Below are 23,129 nucleotides of genomic sequence, written 5' to 3' on the forward strand. Positions count from 1 at the left end.
GTAGTTAGAAAATATGACATTTTATTTCCACATACGGCTGTACAGTACATGAATTTAGAAATAAAATCACCGCTAGGTTCTGAAGCATCAGCCACAGCAACAGTAGTCCACTCGCTGCAGAGCAGCCGCCAGCGGCTCAGCTTCGGTCTCTGTCGTGGTGGTTGGATTTAGTTCTTTGTGTGAAGTGCCCATCACGTTACAGCAGACAGGAACTAAGTTTCAGTGTTCATCTTTTGAACAGTAGGTCTAATCACTTACCCTATTGTGACTTTCAATGACTGAGTTTCAGTGACTTTTTTAAGCTACAGGTTTTCCAGATATCGTTGCCTTTAGAGTTTCTAAAAGCAACAGCTCTTATTAAGGTTTATAAAAAATGTTGGGAAATAAAAGGTTATGGTGAAATAAAGGCGCTTTTAGAGATGTGTAAAGAAAACAAGATAGCACTGAAAAAACTGTAGTATGTTCAAGCACAACACAAGTATTATAGCAGTATTTAACTGAGCTGTCTGAAGACAGTGGCGATTAGACTACCTCACATACTGTTCTAATATTTAAACCTCATAATTACAGTTGAATATACAGTCCGACTTAGACCTATGCACAGCTTCTAAAGCCTATTTCTCAGGTTTGTTTTTACACATAAATTAAAGTTGCAGTTGGTCCTTGATTTGGAGACATCACTGTCCGGAAGCACTGCATTTCAGACACAATCATTGGTGGCGAGCGGAAGCGTCGACAGGGCAGCCGCTCAGAGTCCCGTGCGTGGAAAAGCAGCCGCTGGCTCCACGTGCACCACTGACCAGCACAAGAGCCTCTTGGGGGCTTCCCGTCCGCACGAAGGAGCCCAAAGACCAAAACGTCCAGGAGGAAGGAGCGACCAACAAGGGTATTTTGCACACTGGGGCAATCCTCACACAAGAGGCAGCTTTGGACCATTAGCATAAGAGAGACTTTACATTCCTGATTTCATTTACAACTTTTAAAAAAGATAAAATGTATCTGAGCTTTATCACACCTAAACTAAGCTGAACTCACCAGGCAGCCCAAGGGAAACTTCCAAAGAGCACTGGGCCCCTTTCTCCTCTTCCACCGTGAAGTCACAGGCCGTTCTGTCAAACTACTTGATGAATGTAAAAGACTCACATTTTATAAACATAGCAGAGTTAGCTTATTATTAAGCTTTTTTTAAAAAAAGGCCAAAGATGGGTGGAAAGGTATGCCTGCTAACAGTGACTGCCTTCCATAATGACAATAATGAAAGTGAGCTAGAAAAATAATTTTACTGTTTTAAATAATGGAAGAAGCTAGATTTATATATATATATTACTTATTCTGCAATAGTTGATCAGATTTACGAGTAGACTCCTCCCATTCTGTGAGTTGAATTCAGGTTACGTGTGAATTACAGAATAGCTTCAAATTATAACTAACTGTCCAGACAGCAGAGACTGTCAACGCAGTAAGCCCAGACCCAGATTAAGTCCTCACCCCACACAGAGCACAAGGTGTGCTTTCAGACAAAGGCTTTTCAGACCTCAGGCTGATGTGGAAAGCGGGTCAGTAAAGACTCCAGTTCTGCAAAATGGAATCTTCCAAGCCAAGCCGCTTTCCACAAACACAAACTCAGTCTATCTTTTCTTTCTGGACCAATCTGGGAGCATCGACAAAATCTTTGCCGTTGTAAAGAATAATCAAAAAGGTTCCAACGCTTGCAACTCCCCAAAAGAGCACATAGGCCAGGGTTTCTGTCCAAGTGTCACCTGTTGATAAAAAAAAAAGAGTTGATAAGTCATTTACTGATACCAGAGCCAACTTTCAGCCACTCACCCCATCCTGACATTAAAAGTTTACAAACAGCCCAACCAGCGGTGATGCAGTAAGATGTGGTAGCAGTAAGATGGTCCCCATTGGTGTGATAACAGAGCATCCACCTGGGTGCTGAGGTCCCAGGTTCAAAACTCAAGTCGCTCGCTGGCTTGAAGCCCAAGGTCGCTGGCTTGAGCAAGGGGTCACTGGCTCGGCTGGAGCCCCCCACCCCAGCCTCTCGTCAAGGCACGTATAAGAAGCAAGCAATGAGCAACTAAGGTGCAGCTACAAGCTGATGCTGCTCGCTCACTCACTTCCCGTTTCTCTAAAAAAAATTAAGTTTACGAAGACATCCACAGGAAAACGCAGGAATCGGTCACGTGAGGGGGCTCCAGGAGTTCTCCCACTCAGATCCTCTCCAGGGCTTGATAACCATGGAGCTGGGCCCCACCCAGACTTCCTGGTTTGGCAGGTCTGTGGTGGGCCCGAGACTCTGCTTTCTGTCCAGTTCCCAGATAATGCTAACGCTGCTGGTCAAGTGGCCACACTTTGAGAACCAATTGACTAAACTATTTCATGTTATATCACACAAAAATAATTACTTTTGGCTTATACACACACACACACACACACACACACACACATATACATATATATATAAGCACCTTAGTTGTTCATTGATTGCTTTCTCATATGTGCCTTGATTGGGGGGGGGGCTACAGCAGACTGAGTGACCCCTTGCTCGAGCCAGCGACCTTGGATCCAAGCTGGTGAGCTTTGCTCAAACCAGATGAGCCCGCGCTCAAGCTGGCGACCTCAGGGTCTTGAACCTGGGTCCTCGGCATCCCAGTCTGACGCTGTATCCACTGCACCACCACCTGGTCAGGCTTACATATTTTATTATTACAAGAAACTATGTCTAGCAGTTTTAGTTCACAGTCCTATGATGGTTATTAGCCACCATCAAAATATCTACACCAAAATAACTTTACAAAACATACATGTCAGAAAACTTATATATTAAAGTGTCGAACTCAATAATCTAGCTTAATAACATCTGTAACACAACTCTTCTGATGTGCATTTTTTTTAAGTGAGACAGACAAACAGGGACAGACAGGGAGAGAGATGAGAAGCACCAACTCATAGTTGCGGCACCTTAGTTGTTCACTGATTGCTTTCTCATATGTGCCTTGACCGGGGACTCTAGCTGAGCCAGTGACCCCTTGCTCAAGACAGCGACCTTGGGCTCAAACCAGTGACCCTGCGCTCAAGCCAATGACCTCGGGGTTTTGAACCTGGGTCCTCAGCATTCCAGGCCAACGCTCTATCCACTGCGCTACCACCTGGTTAGGCCTAATGTGCATTTTTGAACCCTGGAGTCAGGAAGGTCAGCAGTGGGCCTGGGCAGAGATGGGCTTTGTTCTACCCCCGAAGGAGCTGGACCCAGTGTCACCTGCCGTCTGCGATCACAGAGGTCTCCTCTGTGCGGGGAAGTGTGCAGAGCCCACCACCCGCGAGAGACACGCTTCTCCTGGTGAGCGGTCAGGTGTCTCTGAAAAACCCAAGTAGGGCTAGAAGCTGGACATTACCAGGTAAACATCGCCAAGCTCCTTAACAAGTAAATGATATGTTACCATCCACAGTATCCAATCTCTTTTTACTTAAAAACATCAACATTTGCATGATTGCTAATTTTCACACCTCTGAGTTTTAAAATTCTTTTTGGCAAAGGAGAACGCAGTCCCCTGCCCCCTGCCCTCCCCAAAGCAACCGTCCACCTGCTCAGGCTGAGCGCCGACCTCGGCCTGGTGCTCTCCGGAGGGGTCTACAGGGGAACGTGAGTGCACAGTCAAGAAAGCACAAAACAGGCCAAACTGTTTACAAACTAATCCCAGTGGGGTGCCCCCCAATGTTGTACAGAAAGAAGTTCGAGCGTCCAGGGAGTAAACAGTCCAGCGTGGGCCTCTGAGGGGTGGTGAGAATCCAACTGGCTGGTCCTGTCCCCTGCCCGCCCCCACACCTGACACAGGACAAAATCCTGCCACACAGCGGTCCCTGTGCCCTTGAACCCTTAGCCTGTGCTTGTACTATGAACTGAGAACGCTTTTCACATTTTTAAAGGGATGTAAAAACAAACAATGTGCAACAAAGATCATATGCAATCACCAGGTCTAAATTATTCATTAGCCAGCTCAAGAGAAGTCTGCTAAGCCCTGCTCCAGAGTAACCACAGACGGCCGGCCCTGCCAGGGCTGTGAGCGCCACTGCTGAGGGGTTAGGACAAACGGGCGCTGAGCCCCCTGCAGGAGGCCAGCAGACATTGTGTGTGGTGGGCAGTGACACAGTCGTCCACTCAGCAAACTCTGCTGAGGACTTTCCTGTCCCGGACACAGGAGATGACACAAGGGGCAGGACAGGCTCTGCCTTGGGAAAGGTGCTGGTCCAGCAGAAAGAGGGGGTGCAGCTCACTCCCCCACCCGGAGAAACGCACGGGCGGGGCGGGCGACAGAGGACACCAGTGCTGAGACAGACGTCCTGGATGACGATGGAGTTACAGGAGGGACTCGCTACATGAGAGCGTCACGAAGTGCTAGGCAATCAGAGAGGAGGAGAGTCTGGTGGGGAACCAAGGAACACTCGGGGTGATCTGAACAGTGCCTGCAGTGAGGGGAGCACCCGGCGGAGGGGAGCACCAGGCCGAGGGAGCACCGGGCGGAGGAGGGGAGCACCCGGCAGAGGAGGGGAGAACCGGGCGGAGGGGAGCACCGGGCGGAGGAAGGGAGCACCGGGCGGAGGAGGGGAGCACCGGGTGGAGGAAGGGAGCACCGGGCGGAGGAAGAGAGCACCGGGCGGAGGAGGGGAGCACCGGGCGGAGGAGGGGAGCACCGGGCGGAGGAGTGGCAGCCCAGGAACTCAGGGAGAACCAGCGGAGGGAGGGCGCTGCCTCCCCCCAGGGCGCCTGGCTGCTCTTCAAAAGGACAACACAGCCCAGTCGCAGACCCACATCCCAGAGCACTGAATATCCCTCAAGGGAGATACTTGAATCTTAGGTGCTTAACAACTCAGTAAAATAAAAAAATACTTAAGAGAAAAAAAATCAGTAAAGACCTATTAGCTCAGTTCTTAGGCAATTTTGCTCATAAAATATTTAAATTTAATAAGTACTTTATTAATTTATTAATTATTAACATCATTTACTTGTCCAATAGGTAGTTGAATAAATTAAACATCCATAAATGGTATATTTTGCAGTTCTTAAAACTAAAGAACATGGGGAAATGTCTATATTGCTCAGTGAAAAAAAAAATCACAAAAAACGTGTATCTCAACTTAAAAAAAAATCACATTCAATTATAAAGATTAAAATATCACATGTTAAGAGTAGTTTAGCTTATCTCTGGAAGGTGGGTGATAATTAATATTTTCTTCTTTTTGCCTAGCTCTATTTTCCATAATTACTATGCATTACTTTGGAAAGAAAAAAATGTTTTAAAAAATCTGAAAACCTGCCTGACCTGTGGTGGCGCAGTGGATAAAGCGTCGACCTGGAAATGCTGAGGTCGCCGGTTCGAAACCCTGGGCTTGCCTGGTCAAGGCACATATGGGAGTTGATGCTTCCTGCTCCTCCCCCCCCCTCTGTCTCTCCTCTCTCTCTCCCTCTCTCTGTCTCTTTCTCTCCCTTTCTCTCTCCTCTCTAAAATGAATAAAAAAAATTTTTTTAAAAATCTGAAAAACCATTGATGAAGCTACTGAGGACATACCTATTTTCCCCTGGTCACATCTAAGGACTCATCAGGACTAACCTCGTCTGCTCATTTTACTCCCGAACTTCAAGTGGTGAGCAGACCCAGAAACTCAGGCTGCTGTACAAGGGGTTCCACATTCCCGACACGAACACAGCGTGTGCAACGCAGCCGACCTACCTGCCATGAGCAAACAGATGATGCACATCGAAAAGGCCACGACCATGATGATCGGCAACTGGAAAAGAGAACGGGAGAAGCCGTCAGCTGGGTGTCAGCCGGGACGCCAGCTGGGCGCCGCAGGACGGGCTGTGCGCACTCCCCTTCCCGAGACAGAGGAAACTCTCCCGCCATCTAACATACAGGTGTCTCTTTCCGACAAAACACCCCTCTTTAGGGGTTCGATCACAGCTGCCCCAACCTTCAGACTGGTTATCAGCTCTGAGAAGCAGGATGCTGCTGCAAACCGGGTACTAAGTGGAGGGAGGCGGCCCCCACGTGGACCCAGGACACTGGGCCTCCCTTGCCCTCCAGGACACAGCGCCCACTGGAATGGGGCTCAGAGAGGCACCTGCCAAGTCTGGTGAAAAGAAGTCAAAAAGGTAGAGAAGTACCAAAACCATGGAGGCACACTGCTTTACTGCCTTTCACCTTATTGGGCTTTGCAGTCGCCCCCCTTTGTTTTCCCCTAAACAAAGTGAAGGTTGCGGCAACCCTGTTGTCAAGCATCTAGGGCCATTTTCCTACAGGCTCAGATAACGGTTAGTTAGCCTTTTCAGCAATAAAGTATTTTTTAACTAAGATACATACACTGTGCTTTCTTAGCCACAGCACCACTGCCCACTTAACAGACTACAGCCCAGTGCACACTTCTGTCTGCGCTGGACGCCAAAAACTCCGTGCGGCTGGCTCACTTCAGCGCCATACTCGCTTGACGGCGGTGTCGGGACGCGAGCCTGCGATGGCTGAGATCTATGCCCGTGCTCTGCCTTCCAAGTACAAGTTTGCTTCCAGCAATCTCTCACCATAGGGGGGTGTCGTCTTCCTGAAAGCAGACGCCTTCCCCGTTCCGTAGGCTGTGTGTCTGCACATTCAGAGCATGTGCAAGAGAGAATCTGGACAGAAAACACATACTCCGAAGCCTCTCTACTCCTCCCCAGATCTGCTGGGGGAGACCCAGGTAATTCTATTCCCTTTAGAACAACGTATGATGTCTTAATTCACGGGAGCTGCCACCATCTACACCTTCAGAGACAATGCTTTTAACAACTTGAAAAACATAAAGGTTTCTTACAGCCAGGAATTTCAAATCCCTTGGGACACTTAGAGGACTGTGAGATTCTAATTCATCCACTGAATAGTTCCCAAGAAATAAGTCTATGGCGTCCTAGAACAGAAAGAAGAAAATGATTAACTCCCAAGTTAGGTGTGACAGCATTATTGAAGAACAGTACAAAAGACGCAGGCATCTAATGACCGAAACCAGAACGGAGCCCAAGCTTACTTGTCTAAACCCATCAGAAAAGTTGTTCTTGTAATACCGCACGAGGGAGTTCCAGCCATCCTTCAGAAGACCCAGCTGCGTTCTCTTCCCGGTCCTGGTCGGAAGACGGGATGTCTGAGTTACACATTTGCATATTAAATTCCCCTACTATTTTATTATTTATTTTCATTTTTTGAGAGAGTGGGAGGAGAGAGAAAGAGGGAGATGATGGGGGAGGGGGAGGGAAAGAGGGGGAGGGGGAGGGGGAGGGGGGGAGCATCAATTCATTGTTCCACTTAGTTGTGCACCCACGAACCGCTTCTCATAAGTGCCCTGACGGGGGCTGGAACCAGCACCCTTGGGATCAAGCTGGTGACTCTGGGATTGAACCAGCAACCTCGGCACTCCAGGATGACGCTCTAACACTGTGTCACCAGCCAGGGCTCACACTGTTTTATAGTGTGAGAAAAAGTGACCAATAAGTATGTGATATGGAGATGAGAGGTACAAAGCTTTTAAAAATCAACCCTGAAAATATAAAGGAGATGCCCCACAAAAGAAACCACTAGCAGATCCAACAAATAGGTATTCCTTCTAAAACACCACCACATTAGGCACACAGGGGAAAAACAGCCAGTTCCAGTTGCAAAGACAAGAAAAAGGCGAAACACGAAGTCCAGGTTAAGTGTAGGAAACAGCGAAAAGACTAAGAAATCTCATTTTGTTCCCAGGAAATCTACACAGCAGGGAAAAAGCCCAAGCGCATTTGTAACAAATCCAGAAGCTCGCCCCTCCCCTGCTCAGTGCGGCCCCAGGAAGCAGCAGCACGATGGCCTGGCTGCTTTTAGAGGTGCAGAACCTCACCTGCTGAGCCCGACCGGTAAGGTACATTTGAGAACTGAAGACCATGGGCCTCAGCCCGCCCCATGCCCCACGCCCACCAGGGAGGCGGGAGCCCCCAGCAGGCACCCAGGGCTCTGGTCTCCGGGCAACCCTGCCCCACCTGTCCTAACTGTCTTAACGAGGCCCAGGCCCGGTGCTTTGCTCGTGTTGCTGCGGGCATCTGGACTCTGCCCGCGGCTCTCACGCCCCGGATCTGGGAAGCACCTGTCTGGAATGCTAGTGAAAAGCATGGCTTGCCTGGTGAAGTCAGTCTTCAAGGCACCAGTTCCCGCATACTGTCTGGCACAAGCATTTGCATTGTCAGCCCAGGCTGTGAGAAAGAGTAAAACTCAGCTGATGATGATGAAATGACAACCAGAGTTCTAAATCTAAAATAACATTTCAAAATCTGAGTAACTTTGCTTCTATCAAAGCAAATACTTACCATTTTTGTAAATCTTCTCAAATTCATCTTGTTCTTCGAGCTTTTGTCCCACATGCAAAACACCTAGTCTCTGAAATAAGAACAGTTCCCACATTACGTGTAGTAGATTTCAGCAGCCAGGATTCAGAAGAAAAAGCTAACAGTCCTCAAACTGTGTCAGGCTGCTGGCTGCAGGTGGGAGGTGCGTACTCTGCATAACAAGTCCCAGCAGACCAGCCTCCCCCCACCCCCACCCCCCACCCCCGCCCAGGCTGGGCTGCAGCGCCCCCTCCCGGAGCCCCACATGGCAGGACAGCGGGAGAGGGAAAGGGGTCCAGCGAGAGCTTCCTCCTTCCTCTGCCCCTTCACCCCTCTCCCCTCCTTACAACCCACCATAACCCAGGCTTCCTCACCCCCAGATTTACCCCTAACCCAGGGACCCTTTGAGAAATGGATGAATGCCACATACCTATCTCCCCGCAAACTGCACACCCGCACGGCCCTTTGCACAAATTCTCAGGGGTCTCCCGGGCATCTTGCATGCTCCATGGACCCACCCCCCTTGAGTTCACTAGCCACGGATCAGAACTGCTGTCTCGGGCCTTGCCATGGACCCTTGACCTTCTACCCTCTGAGAAGCTCCATCTCAGTGTCTCTGCCTCAGACACAGTACATCAAGAGGGGAAAGGCACACCAGGGTGCCCACCCTAGCCGACACCCACGATGCCAGAGAGGTCCCCATCCAAAGACCCCTGAACGTGCTCAGACTTCGTAACACCATATTTATCACGGAAAACAGTTCAATGCACATTAAAGAACCCAGTTGAATAGGTTTTTGTTCATCAGCCTTAGACACAACCATTACTGATATTGTTGCTACAGAAAAATAGACTCTGAAGTCAATTCAGCAGGCTCACAAGCACAACGCCCAACACGAACCAGAGAACTAGAGAAGGCTCCCACAGGGAACCCACACCTTGGGCATGTGCTCCTTTAGGGCTCAAGGACAAGTCACCCTAAGGGAGGAATTCCTCCTCACTTCCTCCCTGGGTACCACAAAACCACCATGAACAAAGCTGAATGGTGACTATTCCAGTGGGAAAGCGTTTGGAATGCATTTGTTTGCCCCTTCCCACAAATGCCAATGGGGTCTGATCAGTTGCACTTACATATTTTTAATACCAAACAGAAACAGAAGGAAACATTTCCATCTATTTGTCACAACAGCATCGTCTTAGTATAAAGCACAACTGCCTCAGAAGCTTTGTACCTGGGAGCTAACACCCTTCGTCATAAAGAGAGACGCAGATAAAAACCACCGACTACTCTGTACCATTGAAATAGAAAAACAGTTTTAAGTGAGACCATCTAATGCTGGCAAGGGTTCGCTGAGATACTGCACTTACTGACATGGCCCCTCTGCAAAGCAACATACCTATTCCTTTTTGCCCAGTCACAGGACTTCTAGCAATTAACCCGAAAGAGTCCAAGTTAACAATAATATCCACAGATATACTCTCTACAGTGTTATTTCTAAGCCCAAAATGTGGCAACCTCAAATGGCTTAGCAAATTATAGTACAACTGAAGGCAACTAGGGTGAGAAGAAAGGGTGCGATGCAGCCGGGCACACACACACAAGACACAAAAACAAAGTGAGCAGCAGGGTTAAGGTGATGGCAACGTGACCGTATTATGTTATTGGTTTTTTTTTTGTTTTGTTTTTTTGTTTTTGTTTTTCCTGAAGCTGGAAATGGGGAGGCAGTCAGACAGACTCCCGCATGCGCCCGACCCGGATCCACCCGGCACGCCCACCAGGGGGCGATGCTCTGCCCATCCGGGGCATCCCTCCGCTGCGACCAGAGCCACTCTAGCGCCTGAGGCAGAGGCCACAGAGCCATCCCCAGCGCCCAGGCCATCCTCGCTCCAATGGAGCCTTGGCTGTGGGAGGGGTGGAGAAGCAGATGGGCGCTTCTCCTGTGTGCCCTGGCCGGGAATCGAACCCAGGACTTCTGCACGCCAGGCCGACACTCCACCACTGAGCCAACCGGCCAGGGCCTTATGTTATTGGTTTTTATTGGTTTTTAAAGATGAAGTTTCTTTAACTGTTTGCTATTAGTTAATAAAAAAATAACCGGCTCAGCACCTGCAGCTGGGCCTGCAGCGAGCGACGCGCGAGCAGACTCTGGATCACGTTGGTTCTGTCCAGACAGTCCATGCAGTTGCTGCGGAACACGCCCTCCTGGTTCGTCACCACCTTGCCGGTAGAGTCCACTATAAAATAACTAAAACATATTTGTATAAACACTCTCATAGAAGTCAATTAAATCTATAAGGACATACCTCAATAACACAGGCCTCTGATCAATAACGTTATTAAAACCAGTAAATTAAAAGGTCAGACAGGAAATGCATGATCCAGGTGTATCTGATTAGCAGGGACCAGAAAGACCACAAAGGGCCCAGGCAGGAGAGCTCCCCACTCCAAACAGCCACAGCGTCTCAGGTCATTTCACCCCTGAGATGTGAAGAAGCTGAGTTGGGAAATGACAACGGTCGCTATGGACACCACCCATGTGTCCCCAAGGCCAGGAGAGGGTTTCATCTGACCTCATTATCCTGCCCATGTCCCACATGTCAGGGTTGCTTGAGGCCCGGCCCCTGCACTATCTGTGTCAGAATTCCCTGAGTTGTTTGTTTAGAATGAAGGTGGCAGGCTCTGAGATAAACTGAGTAAGAATCTCTGAAGCAAGGGTGGGATACTGTGCATTAAAAACATTTTAAAATCCTTTCTTAAAAAGAGTAATATAAGCCAACAGTACAAGACTTGTAAGGTCTAATAGAGTATTTGAAAATCAGGTTCCCTTTCTCCCCTTAACCATTCCGATGTCTACAAGGGAGCCAACCATGGTCGCCAGTCCCCGTGTTTCCTATATTTTCAACCGTCTGCTCAGATAATACTACGCTCTTGAAAACCTGACCACACACACGCACGCGGAGGTGACGTGCATGAACTCTGACAGCAGGCACTGGTCTGCTGGCCTGGGCTCCTCAGGCAACTCACTAGCTTGAAATAGGTAATTTCCACTTTCAGAGCGGAAGCTTTCCATCTACAGAACGGAAGTGACAGCGCCACCACCAGGCTGCTGGAGGCGTAAATGAGACCGCACAGCGTACTTCCAAAGCTGAGCAAGAGGGTGTGCAGCACAGCACGTCAGGAACAGTCGTTAATACTGACTAGTTGAGGCAAAACAAACTGTTAGAATGGCTTATAGATTCCTTCCTCTGGCGTCAAAGTAAGTCAAGACTGACAGGTGCAGAGTACAGTACCCTGTGAACCAATACCGTAAGTAACACGGCAAACGGGCGCAGGAAGCACCACGAGGATGTTTAGATCCTTTGCTCCATTAATTTCTACTCTCAAGAATTTATTCTAAGAAATAATTGAACAGAAGTAGCACTATATACACCCCGAGGGAGTCAGAGCAGCACAGTCCTTCATGGCGGAAGGGGCGAGGAAACAAAGCAGACACGCAGCGGGAAGGAGCGCACAGGACCGACGCGGCACGGTGTCCCAGTGCGCAGGCGCGTTCACTCCTCTCACCACGACGGGGGGGGGGGGGGGGGGGCCTAGTGACGCAAATCTGTGCAGAACATGCCGTGAAAGCAACTGCTGTGAAACAGTAAACTACCTTCAGTTATGTAAATTATACACGTGTGAAGGATAATTCATAAAAATATATAAACACTGTTGTGGGTCATTTTTAAGAATTTAAAAGTATTTTTAAATCATGAAGTCTCATCTTTTCAATTAAAAAAAAATAAAAATAATCATACAAAAAATGATAATATAGAAAAGTGCTGTCAACCCAGGGAAATGTAAGTCTACTAGATAACACGTAAGTCTGGCCAATATACACACAGACCTCTTCCCACAACCTCCACAGGGAAGAGAAGCGCTTACCTTAATTCATCCTGTATTTCTGCTACCTGATCCAGTAAAATATTCAGCCGATCCCATCTCATATTTTTACATTCCTTATGGAAGTCAAAGGCAACATATCTACCAAAAGAGAAGAAATTCAAACCGACAAAGGTGACCCAGCTTCTCCCATGACAGTACTTGAACAGCGACCGCCCTCTGCACAGCAAGCACCCAGACGTCCTGGGGACGGCAGAAACCCTCCCTCTAGTGTGCCCGGTCACACGCCTGCGCCTCGTGCTCACTCCCTGCCGAGAGGCCACACGCACACGCCTGCCTTCACAGGCCCATCGCGGCCCGGCAACACAGTTATCGTCTACTTTCGACCCCGCGCAGGTTAGGGCCTGTCTTACTGCTCCTCGAGTTGACTAAAACGTTCGAAATGGTCAAACTCGATTCAGCCCGAGGAGGGCTAGCTAGAGAAGCACTGCTGTGCACCAGGGGCTGTGAGAACAGAGGCAGGACGGTCCCCACGGGCTAGCTAGAGAAGCACTGCTGTGCACCAGGGGCTGTGAGAACAGAGGCAGGACGGTCCCCACGCTGCTCAGTTACTGACCACACTAACAAAAACGCCGCTTCACCAAGGCTACATACACACCACACACACGTGGAAGAGAGAACGGTCTTGTTTGCCGTCTGTCAGGGTGATTTTCAGCTACCGATACTTAAGAGGCACACATCTCAATGTCAGAACACATTTAATGGTGAAGAAGGCATACCACGGGGCTGAAAAATACCGCTGGGGGTATTTTCATGTGGGGGGGTGGCATGAACCAACTCCAAAGTCAAGGGAGGGAGGGAGGGAGGACGCAGAGGACCAGAGCACCACGGACACGTGAGCTCACATATCCCCTCCTGCCCAGCGTCCCGCTCAGGGACGGAGCTGAGTCACAAAGTGGGAGGACTGGGAGGACACTGTGCTCGCCTGCAGAAGGAAATTCCAGAGTGCCTGCTCTCGCGCGGCACACTTGGCCCCGACAGACTGAGGGGCATCAAGAAACGTGAACGTGGGCTTCTAAGCAGGTCAGGCGAGGGGCTCCTGCCTCCTCAGTTACCGCAGGTGAGGAGTCAGAACAGAACCAGATGTTAGTATGAAAACAGAGCTTAGCCGTCTGAAAGATTTGGTACTGGAAGACCTGGAAGTGGGGGGAGGTTTTTTCAATGACAGCTCCAATAAAAGTGACAGTGTGACAGTTACTTTTGAAGTGCTCTGGGCATAATATTCTAGATTTGTTTAAAGAATTTAAGCAAAGTATGTATTTGGACCCTTAAGCATCTATCCTTCTAAAATCACATTTAAATCATCTAAGAATGAGTTACATAACTTTATTTTGATAATACACTATTTTAAATATATTAATTTACTGCTGAACACAACAGTCAAGCAGTTGGACTTCTTCCAAAGTTCTAGGAAGAAAACCTTAGACGCATGTCACCTTGAACACCTCATTTTTCCATCCAGTTTCCAGAAGAGTAACTTCCCATTGCTTACATGCCCCACCACGCCTCAGAAGCGCAAGCGTGGGACTGTCCTCTTTCTGGTCATTCACTGAACCCCGAACTTATTCTATTTAATTACTCAAAGTAACGATGGTCCAAAAAAAAACCAATCAGTAAACTAACGTCTAAAAGTGACTCTCTACTTGTTACCTGAAAGATGACAATAAATCTACCATTTGACTTCCCTTTTAACCCTACCAGAATACGTATATATGAAGTAAAAAGCTATCAGGTACACTGTTAACATGCTCCGCCGTCTGGTGGTCGTCAGTGCTCACGGGGGAGATGACAGCAGCTTGGGGTGCTCACCTTCAGCAGTAGCTGGCCCCCGAGTTCTCTGAAACACCTGGGTGTACTTTCAGACTCTGACTTAGGCCTCAAGTTCTCAGAGTTAGCTGCTGCTACCAGCTCCAGGCCACTCGGAGGCCAGCACACCCAGGGAAACCTCGGGGCAGAGCGTTTTGTTTTGTTTTTTTAGTATTTTTAATTTATTGATTTCAGAGAGCAAGGATGGGAATGAGAGAGACAGAACATCGATCTGTTTCTGTGTGTGCCCTGACCGGGGATCGAATTGGCAACCTTTACGTATCAGGAGGATGCTCTAACCAACCGAGCTATCTGGCTAGGGCTAGGGCAGAGAGTCTTAACCAGGGGTCAACAGGAGTCAGCACACAGACTTTTTCCAGAATTCACATGCTGGACTCCAAACCCAGAGATTCTAATTTTCATGTCTGAGGATATTCTGAGTAAGTCCCCTGAGGACCTGGGGGCACACCTGGCTAGCAATCCCTTCTCTGCATCCTCCATGGTGTGTCTGGGAAGGTTCCACTGCGAGGCGGCAAAAATGTATGAATTTGCTAGAGCTTTTGAATGAGACAAAATAGACAAATTCTCCTCCAAAGTTTCATTATATCATTCCATTTTTGTGTATGTTTAAGATTTCCCATAGGTTAAAATAAATTCTGACAAAGTAACTCTGTGCTATTTCTTTGGAAAGTTTTCCCCCAATATCTGTGATTACTTCCTCTCAAAAGTATAGCTCCCCCGCCTGCCCCAGTTCCTGCTGCGGAAAGTTCCAGAATGGGCGGCTTCATTGCCTTGCACCTCTCCAGGGGTAACTGCTGACGTCTTAGAACCTCCTCTTCTGACAGGGCTCCCGAGTTTGCAACTGTTGCCTGCGGACTTCAGGGAGGGGCAAAGCCGCTGCTCCAGACATGGCCACCATGCCAAAGGAAGCGCTCCAGCTCATGGGGGGGGGGGGCACAGACCACACATGGCACTCGGGAGGAACTGCAATTCGTGACCCAGGGACCATAGTGACACAAAGCCTCAAGAAGGGGGTTTGTGCCTGACCTGGGGTGGCACAGTGGGTGGAGCACGGGCTTGGAGGGCTGAGGTCGCTGGTTTGGAACCCGGGCTTGCCCGGTCAGGGCACATGAGAAGCAACTATAAGCTGAGGCTTCCAGCTCCTCCCCTTCCCCCATCCCCTTCCTTTTTCTCTCTCTCCTCTCTCTAAAATCAATAAATAAAGTCTTAAAGGGGCTTAATCAGGGACTAAATTTTTATAAAATTCAAGTTAAAACTCAACTATTAAGAAGTTTTCTGCAATAGATATTATACCAAAGAAAATGTCAACAAAATTATGCTTTGATCTAGCATTAAAAAAAAAAAAAGCTGAAAGGTATGTTGATGAAATATATAACACATACTATCTACGCACCTGTGTGTATATGTAAGTGCACAGCTAACCCAAAAAGACCTGCCACGGATTTCTAGTCAATACCTGATCATTCCACTCGCCAAGGAAGACACCATTGTTGCAAATGCCTGTTCAAGTGGCTTCTCTGAGCCCTTCTGGTTAACCTGTAAAAAATTAAAAACATTATAGCTTTAAGTGACATCAGCAAAACTAGGAAGCTCCAAGCTCTTGTTCCCTTACAAAAACATTGAAAAAACCAGAAGCTGTCTGGGCCTACTTTATAGGAGCTCTGGAAAACAATCAAAGGTTTCCAGCAATGAAGAAACGATCTCATCAAGGAAAAGCCATCTTCACAGGCACAGAACAGTTCTGTGGCATTCCGATTTGCCGTTACCCTTGCCACTGCACCCTTCCTGGTACAGGGATGGTTTTAGTCTTAAGCAGTGATAACTGGTTCTCAGGTCCCCTCCTCAAACCAGAGGGAGCGGACCAGACCTTATTTGCACAGTATTATGTCTGTTTTGTTCTGACCTAAAGGATAGACTCATTGTCTATCTTGCACAACTCCTAACACAGACAGGGAAGGTGGTGGACACTGCTCATAAAAGCCACAAGAGGACTAGAAACCAACAGAGGCCTATGGCAAAAGGCTTCAGGTGGAGACAGGAAACAGACTCTCTAAGCCTGCATGAGAAGTGGGGGTCATTTTCTTTGGGAGATTAGGACATTAAAAAGCAGCCACATAGCCTGACCAGGCGGTGGCACAGTGGATAGAGCGTCGGACTGGGATGCGGAGGACCCAGGTTCGAGACCCCGAGGTCGCCAGCTTGAGCACGGACTCATCTGGTTCGAGCAAAAAGCTCACCAGCTTAAACCCAAGGTCACTCGCTTAAGCAAGGGATTGCTTGGTCTGCTGTAGCACCACGGTCAAGGCACATATGAAAAGGAATCAATGAACAACTGAGGTGTTGCAATGAAAAACCAATGACTGATGCTTCTCATCTCTCTCCGTTCCTGTCTGTCTGTTCCTATCTATCCCTCTCTCTGACTCTCTCTCTGTCCCTGTAAAAAAAAAAAAAAAAAAGGCAGCCAAATATAAGGAGGATTTTGGAAAGCCACATGCATACCCAGGTAAGGTGCAGGCTCAGAAAAAAAAAAAGTCCTGAGAAGACCTTAAACCTTCAGCTCGGACTGATTCCTAGGCCCAGAGAAAGCCTAGCTAATCAGTGAAGGAATGCTCTGCAGAACCAATCTGCAGAGACTGGGGGCTGATGTTCTTTTTTGTTTCTTCCTCTGTCTGTTTCCATTTCTGGTGTTCAAGAAAATCTGTCAAAACATAAGCTGAACATAAGCTAGAAGAATAGACTTCAAGGAGCATAAACAACAAGGAATAGTCTTAGTAAAAATAGTCTAGAAAAGTCTCAAAACAAATGGATCACTACATACTTCAACAATAAAACAAAACAAAAACAAATAGCAAACCCACTGGAAAGAAGAATCCAACTTCCAGAGTTACCACACTATAGCCATCTGACGCCCAAATTTCAACAATGAAATCACGGAGCACACAATTAAAAAAAAAAAAAGGCTTATTCAATGGGAAAGGATAAATTGACAAAAACCATCCTTGCAGAAACCTTATTAGATAAAGGTTCTTAAATAGCTGCCTTAAATATGCTCAGTGCTATAATAAAAGATAGATAAAAAACTAAAGGAAATCAGGAAAACAGTATATGAACAAAACAAGAATATCAACAAAGAAAACAATTGCTCAAAGGAACCAAACACCAAGTCTGGAGCTGAAAAGTATGAAATGGAAATTAAAAATTCAGGAGTTTAGGCCCTGGCCGGTTGCCTCAGTGGTAGAGCGTCGGCCTGGCATGCAGAAGTCCCAGGTTCGATTCCCGGCCAAGGCACACAGGAGAAGCGCCCATCTGCTTCTCCATCCCTCCCCCTCTCCTTCCTCTCTGTCTCTCTCTTCCCCTCCCGCAGTGAGGCTCCATTGGAGCAAGGATGGCCCGGGCACTGGGGATGGCTCCTTGGCCTCTGCCCCAGGCACTAGAGTGGCTCTGATCAACAGAACGACGCCCCGAGGGGCAGAGCATTACCCCCTGGTGGGCAGAGTGTCACCCCCTAGTGGGCGTGCCAGGTGGATCCCAGTCGGGCGCATGCAGGAGTCTGTCTGACTGTCTCTCCCCGTTTCCAGCTTCAGAAAAATACACACACACACACACACACACACACACACACAAATCAGGAGTTCAAAGGCACAGTTAGCAGGAAGAAAAAGTAATCAGCAAATCTGAAGACATGACAAATGAGATAAATCTGCAAAGCGGAAAGAAGAGAGAATGAAGAAAAGCAAAAAGAGCATAGGGGACTTCTGGTAAACCATCAAACAGACAATATACTCATTGTGGGAGCCCCAGAAAGAGGGGCAAGAGAGAGAAAGGGGCACAGAAATTAAAGAAAAAGTAGCCCAAAACTTCTCCAATTTGATGAAAAACAAATCTTCAAATACAAGAAGTGTACCAAACTCTAAGTTTAATAAAATGAAAGCATCCCATATCAAACATATCATAATCAAATTAATGAAATACAGAAAGGATGCTGAAATCAGCAAGAGAAAAGACTCATCACATACAGGAAATTCTCAATAGAATTATATGCCAATCTCTCTTCAGAAACCATGGAAGCCAGAAAGTGGGAGGGACAATACATATAAAGCACTGAAAAAACTGACTGAAATCAACAAATGAACAAACAAGACAAACAAAAATTCACAGATGCAGAAAACAGGATGGTGGTTACCACGGGGAAAGGAGGGTAGGGCGAGGGCAGTGAAGGGGGTCAAATATATGGTGATGGAAGGAGATTTGACTTTGGGTGAAGACACATGATGTACTATAGAATTGAACACTTGAAACCTATATAATTTTATTAACCAATATCATCCAAAAAAATTTAATAAGAGCCCTGGCCGGTTGGCTCAGTGGCAGAGCATCGGCCTGGCGTGCAGGAATCCCGGGTTCGATTTCCGGCCAGGGCACACAGGAGAAGCGCCCATCTGCTTCTCCACCCCTCCCCCTCTCCTTCCTCTCTGTCTCTCTTCCCCTCCCGCAGCCAAGGCTCCATTGGAGCAACGTTGGCCCGGGCACTGAGGATGGCTCTATGGCCTCAGCCTCAGGCACTAGAATGGCTCTGGTCGCAACAGAGCGATGCCCCAGATGGGCAAAGCATTGCCCCCTGGTGGGCATTCCGGGTGGATCCTGGTCGGGCGGACGCAGGAGTCTGTCTGTCTCCCCATTTCCAACTTCAGAAAAATACAAGGAAAAAAAAATTTAATAAGAAAATAAACAGAAAACTAAACAAAAACAAACAAAAAAAAACGCTGTTGACCAAAAATTCTGTATCTTGCAAAACTGCTTTTTCAAAAATGAGAGCAAAATTAAAACAATCTTAGGTAAACAAACACTGAGGGAGTTCATTATCACTAGACCTGCCCTACAAGAAATGCTAAAGGGAATCCCTTCAGATTGAAATGAAAGGATGCTACAAAATATCTCCAAAAAAGATATACAAAGGGTGAATAAACACATGAAAAGATGTTCAACATCACTAGTCATAAGAGAAAAACCACAATGAGACACCTCAAAACCACAATGAGAACGCCTCATACCCATTAAGGATAGCTATAATAAAAAAACAAAACAAAACAAAAATCCAGAAAATAAAAAATATTGACAAGGATGTGGAGAAAATGGAACCCTGCCGCATTGTTGGCAGGAATGCAAAACACTGTAGCTGCTGTGAAGAACTATATGGTTGCTCCTTAAGTTAAACAAAGAATTACCACAAGATCCAGCAATTCTACTCCTCAGTGTATACGTAAAAAAATTGAAAGCAGGGACTCAAACAGGTATTTGCACATCCCTGTTCACAGCAGCATTAGTCATAACATCTAAAATGTAGAAACAACCCAATGTCCATCGATGAATAAATGCATAAAAAAGCTGTGGTATACACATAAGATGAAGTATTATTTAGCCTCAAAAAGGAATGAAATTTTGATACATGCTGCAACATAAATGGATCTGTGTGGCATTCTGCTAGGTGAAACAAGCAAGGCACAAAGGAATAGGAACAGGCAAAATTATAGATACATAAAGGAGAACAGCGTTACTTGGGCTGAGGGGAGAGGAAAATAGAAAGTTAAGATTAATGGACACTGGCCCTGGCCGGTTGGCTCAGTGGTAGAGCGTCGGCCTGGCATGCGGAAGTCCTGGGTTCGATTCCCGGCCAGGGCACACAGGAGAAGCGCCCATCTGCTTCTCCACCCCTCCCCCTCTCCTTCCTCTCTGTCTCTCTCTTCCCCTCCCGCAGCCAAGGCTCCATTGGAGCAAAGATGGCCCGGGCGCTGAGGATGGCTCCGTGGCCTCTGCCTCAGGTGCTAGAGTGGCTCTGGTTGCAGCAGAGCAACGCGCTGGATGGGCAGAGCATTGCCCCCTGGTGGGCATGCTGGGTGGATCCCGGTCAGGTGCATGCAGGAGTCTGTCTGACTGCTTCCCCGTTTCTAGCTTCAGAAAAATACAAAAAAAAAAAAAAAAAGATTAATGGACACTGAGTTTCTGCCTGGTATGATGAAAAGCCCAGAAATGGTCAGTAGTGATGGTTGCACAACATTCTGAATGACCCTAAATTGCACACTTAAAATGGTAAAATGATACATTTTAAGTTAAAAAAAAAAAAGTCATTTTTTTGGTTTGTTTTGCCCCTCCCCAGAAACAAGTAAGAAACATACCAGATTGATTATGACTTGTTTCCCATAAATAATTAATTGTGAATCAAAATGCCTTTGGAAACCATCCATCTAGAGAAGAAAAAGAGTTATACACTTTATCAGAGTACACTAAAAGAACATTTACAAGACGTTTTTAAGTATCTTTTAAATATCCTATCTATAGAAACCATGTCTTCTAGATATTCTAAATGCCACATAGTAAATAGTAATTATGAGCCACTGTACTCTGAGCTGCAATACTCTTGCTATAATTCTAAGCACAATCTCAAATAGAATACACACCATACAGTTGCAGATCTTACTGAAATCTCTAACAATGTAAATTTGTAATACCAGCGATCCCTCGTCTATTGTAGGGGTTAGGTTCTAGAACCGTCCCCTATGCCCTTGATCGGCGAAAATTTGCAAGGTTGCGACCTTATATTTATTTTATTATTTATATGTATTTTAAGGCTTTATTTCTATTTAATATTCTTTTAATGTTTTAAATAATATTTTTATATGTTTTTAGTATTGCTTTCAACTTTTTAGACTAGAAAATGCTTATTTTACCACAAAAAATAATTAAAATGTATAAAAATATCTATATACTGCAAAATCCTGCAATGTGGCGAAAAATCTGCAATACAAAATTAAATATATACAATTTAAAAATCCATGCTACAGAGAGACCTCGAAAAGTGCACCACACACAGCGAGGGACGGGTAACCCCATGCATGCACAGTTCTCCCGCCTTTCGGACACGCTGTCTACAAAACCACTCGGTTGAGAAGCAAACGTGCCAGAACCTGGGAGAAAGGCCTCAAAGATGATGCATTCTGACTTATGAGAAATAAACACATGCTCTGTATGTCAATTACAATGCCAATAAGTCCTTATTTCTAGCTATTAAGCATGGAGATACACACATGATTTGCTACTTTGTTGATCTGTGGCCGTGGTTTATACTTGAGGTTTGGTCTTTGAGACCAGAAAACTGGTATTGAGCCTCGAGTCTGAAAGAAAAGAGAGAACTGTGAACAGCAACATACACACAAACTTGTGTTTTTCGGCTTACTTACTGTAAGGAGTGTATGCCTCCCAATGACCACAAAGGAAAGAAGGTAAGTACAACCCACCAACCATGAGAGACGACGAGTCGCGTGTACCTGCCCCTGAAGCTCAGCTTCTGAGGGACTACGTCAGGAAAGGCGCTTTTCTCCTGGTTTTATACACAGCGCACTAGTTTAGTACACAGTTCAGTGTCCCCCTCAATTCCAAAACAAATCACTTCTCTGTGAGTAGCAATTTACAAGTTAGGTCTGTCACATAATTTGGCAGTATAATAGAATTGGAAAATGGCTGTATTCATTCTCAAATGAATGTTTATGAACCTATACAGTTAGCCAGTAATGCTCCGGAGAGCAAGTGATTCACAGCTCCCTCAGGGGGCGATGAGAGAGAGAGAGAGAGAGAGAGAGAGAGAGAGAGAGAGAGAGAGAGACTGTCCTGCAGCGAAGGGCCAGCAGGCAGAGTCGCTGTCCTGCCATCACTGCCCTACTATTACATCTAAAGGACTCAGCCGGCAGGCAGCTCCTTTCCCACACCCTCTGCACCCCCTGCACCCCCGGCCCAGCCTCTCCTTCAGAGACTGAATCCCAGGGCAGGGAATGCCACCATGTGAGGGCCAGAGTAACAGAATGCTTTGGGGTAAGCCTTTCTCACATTGTAGAGAACATATTACTTTAAAAAGGCGGAGAGGGGAGGGAAATTTCAATAACGTGACAGAAAATCATGATCCCAGAAGAAAAGGCCAAATGGCTGGCCGCCTCCCAAACAGATGAACTTGCCTGGACAAATGAAGCTTTGCTTCCATTGTAGTGCACGATTTGTTCTGTTTCCACAAAGTTAGCGGCGTGGCCTTCTGAATCAATCCCTGAATTGAAAAATAATTAAATTAAAATGTAGCACATAAGAAACACATCAGAAACTCACTAATTCAGTTTAATTTGGAAAGGATTCAGTTCAAATTTGTAGAAAAGTACTTAAAAAATAAATGTTAAACAAGGGCATAATATATGATCACAAAACTAACAGATGCTTGTTCATTTTAAACAGGCCTAAAGGGGAATATTAAGAATCTATTAATAAGTAAAGTTGGTTGTTATTTAATGTATCAACTGTTTAGACATACACAATCCTGTTAATTCCTCCAAAATAGTGTTTCTCAAATTTGAGAGATATTTTAAAGAAAAAATAACAGATTATCAACGACTCCTGAGAGATGTCCATAAATCAGTTTAAAAAAATACTATTTTGAAAGTTAAAACCATTAAATACAATACTTAATGCAAATGTGGCCCATTATGTTAATATTATTTCATTATATTAATCAAAGCGGTCCAACAGATGTTTATAATGACTGTAATTACCAAAACGGGAGCACAGAATTGTGTATGAGCTTCCGATCTCCATGACCCCATGACCAAGCATTGCTCTAAGTGTTCAGTCTTGATACTGGTTGGCCCTTCCCAACATCTGAAGCTTTCCTTCCCAGTCCTGTTCACATGATCTGTTTTTACTAAGAAAAGCTTGTTGAGCAAAGGTAGCTGTCAAGCCAGACCCTGATTTAAACTGCCAAATTATCAGAAAGATATCAGCGGACTTTTAACTGTCTCAAATAGTTTTTAATGTTATTTCTATCTGACATATTACTCAAACATAACCTTTTCAGATGTCAGGTATCAAATTTTTTTGTTAATATACTCCCAGAAGGGGACAAAGTTACTGAGTCAAATCAGTAATGAAATGCCTTCTCAATACCCTG

At 46.4% G+C, this 23,129-nt stretch overlaps 1 protein-coding gene across 2 annotated transcripts in view; it reads right to left on the reverse strand.

Moving 5' to 3' along the window:
* The window catches only part of SACM1L (SAC1 like phosphatidylinositide phosphatase), a 51,691-nt gene continuing 28,562 nt past the window's right edge, over positions 1 to 23,129 (reverse strand). For both annotated transcript variants that reach the window (XM_066245985.1, XM_066245986.1), the window contains exons 9-20: positions 22,153 to 22,238; positions 21,232 to 21,318; positions 20,323 to 20,391; positions 15,606 to 15,685; positions 12,305 to 12,403; positions 10,487 to 10,625; positions 8,363 to 8,432; positions 8,176 to 8,248; positions 7,057 to 7,150; positions 6,847 to 6,939; positions 5,733 to 5,790; positions 1 to 1,760 (exon numbers count right to left, since the gene is read on the reverse strand). In XM_066245985.1, the coding sequence (XP_066102082.1) occupies positions 1,624 to 1,760; positions 5,733 to 5,790; positions 6,847 to 6,939; positions 7,057 to 7,150; positions 8,176 to 8,248; positions 8,363 to 8,432; positions 10,487 to 10,625; positions 12,305 to 12,403; positions 15,606 to 15,685; positions 20,323 to 20,391; positions 21,232 to 21,318; positions 22,153 to 22,238 (1,085 nt within the window). In that variant the 3' untranslated portion in view covers positions 1 to 1,623. The remainder of the gene's footprint in view (positions 1,761 to 5,732; positions 5,791 to 6,846; positions 6,940 to 7,056; positions 7,151 to 8,175; positions 8,249 to 8,362; positions 8,433 to 10,486; positions 10,626 to 12,304; positions 12,404 to 15,605; positions 15,686 to 20,322; positions 20,392 to 21,231; positions 21,319 to 22,152; positions 22,239 to 23,129) is intronic.

The sequence above is a fragment of the Saccopteryx bilineata genome, chromosome 10, assembly GCF_036850765.1.
Source record: "Saccopteryx bilineata isolate mSacBil1 chromosome 10, mSacBil1_pri_phased_curated, whole genome shotgun sequence".
Classification (NCBI taxonomy): Eukaryota; Metazoa; Chordata; class Mammalia; order Chiroptera; family Emballonuridae; genus Saccopteryx; species Saccopteryx bilineata.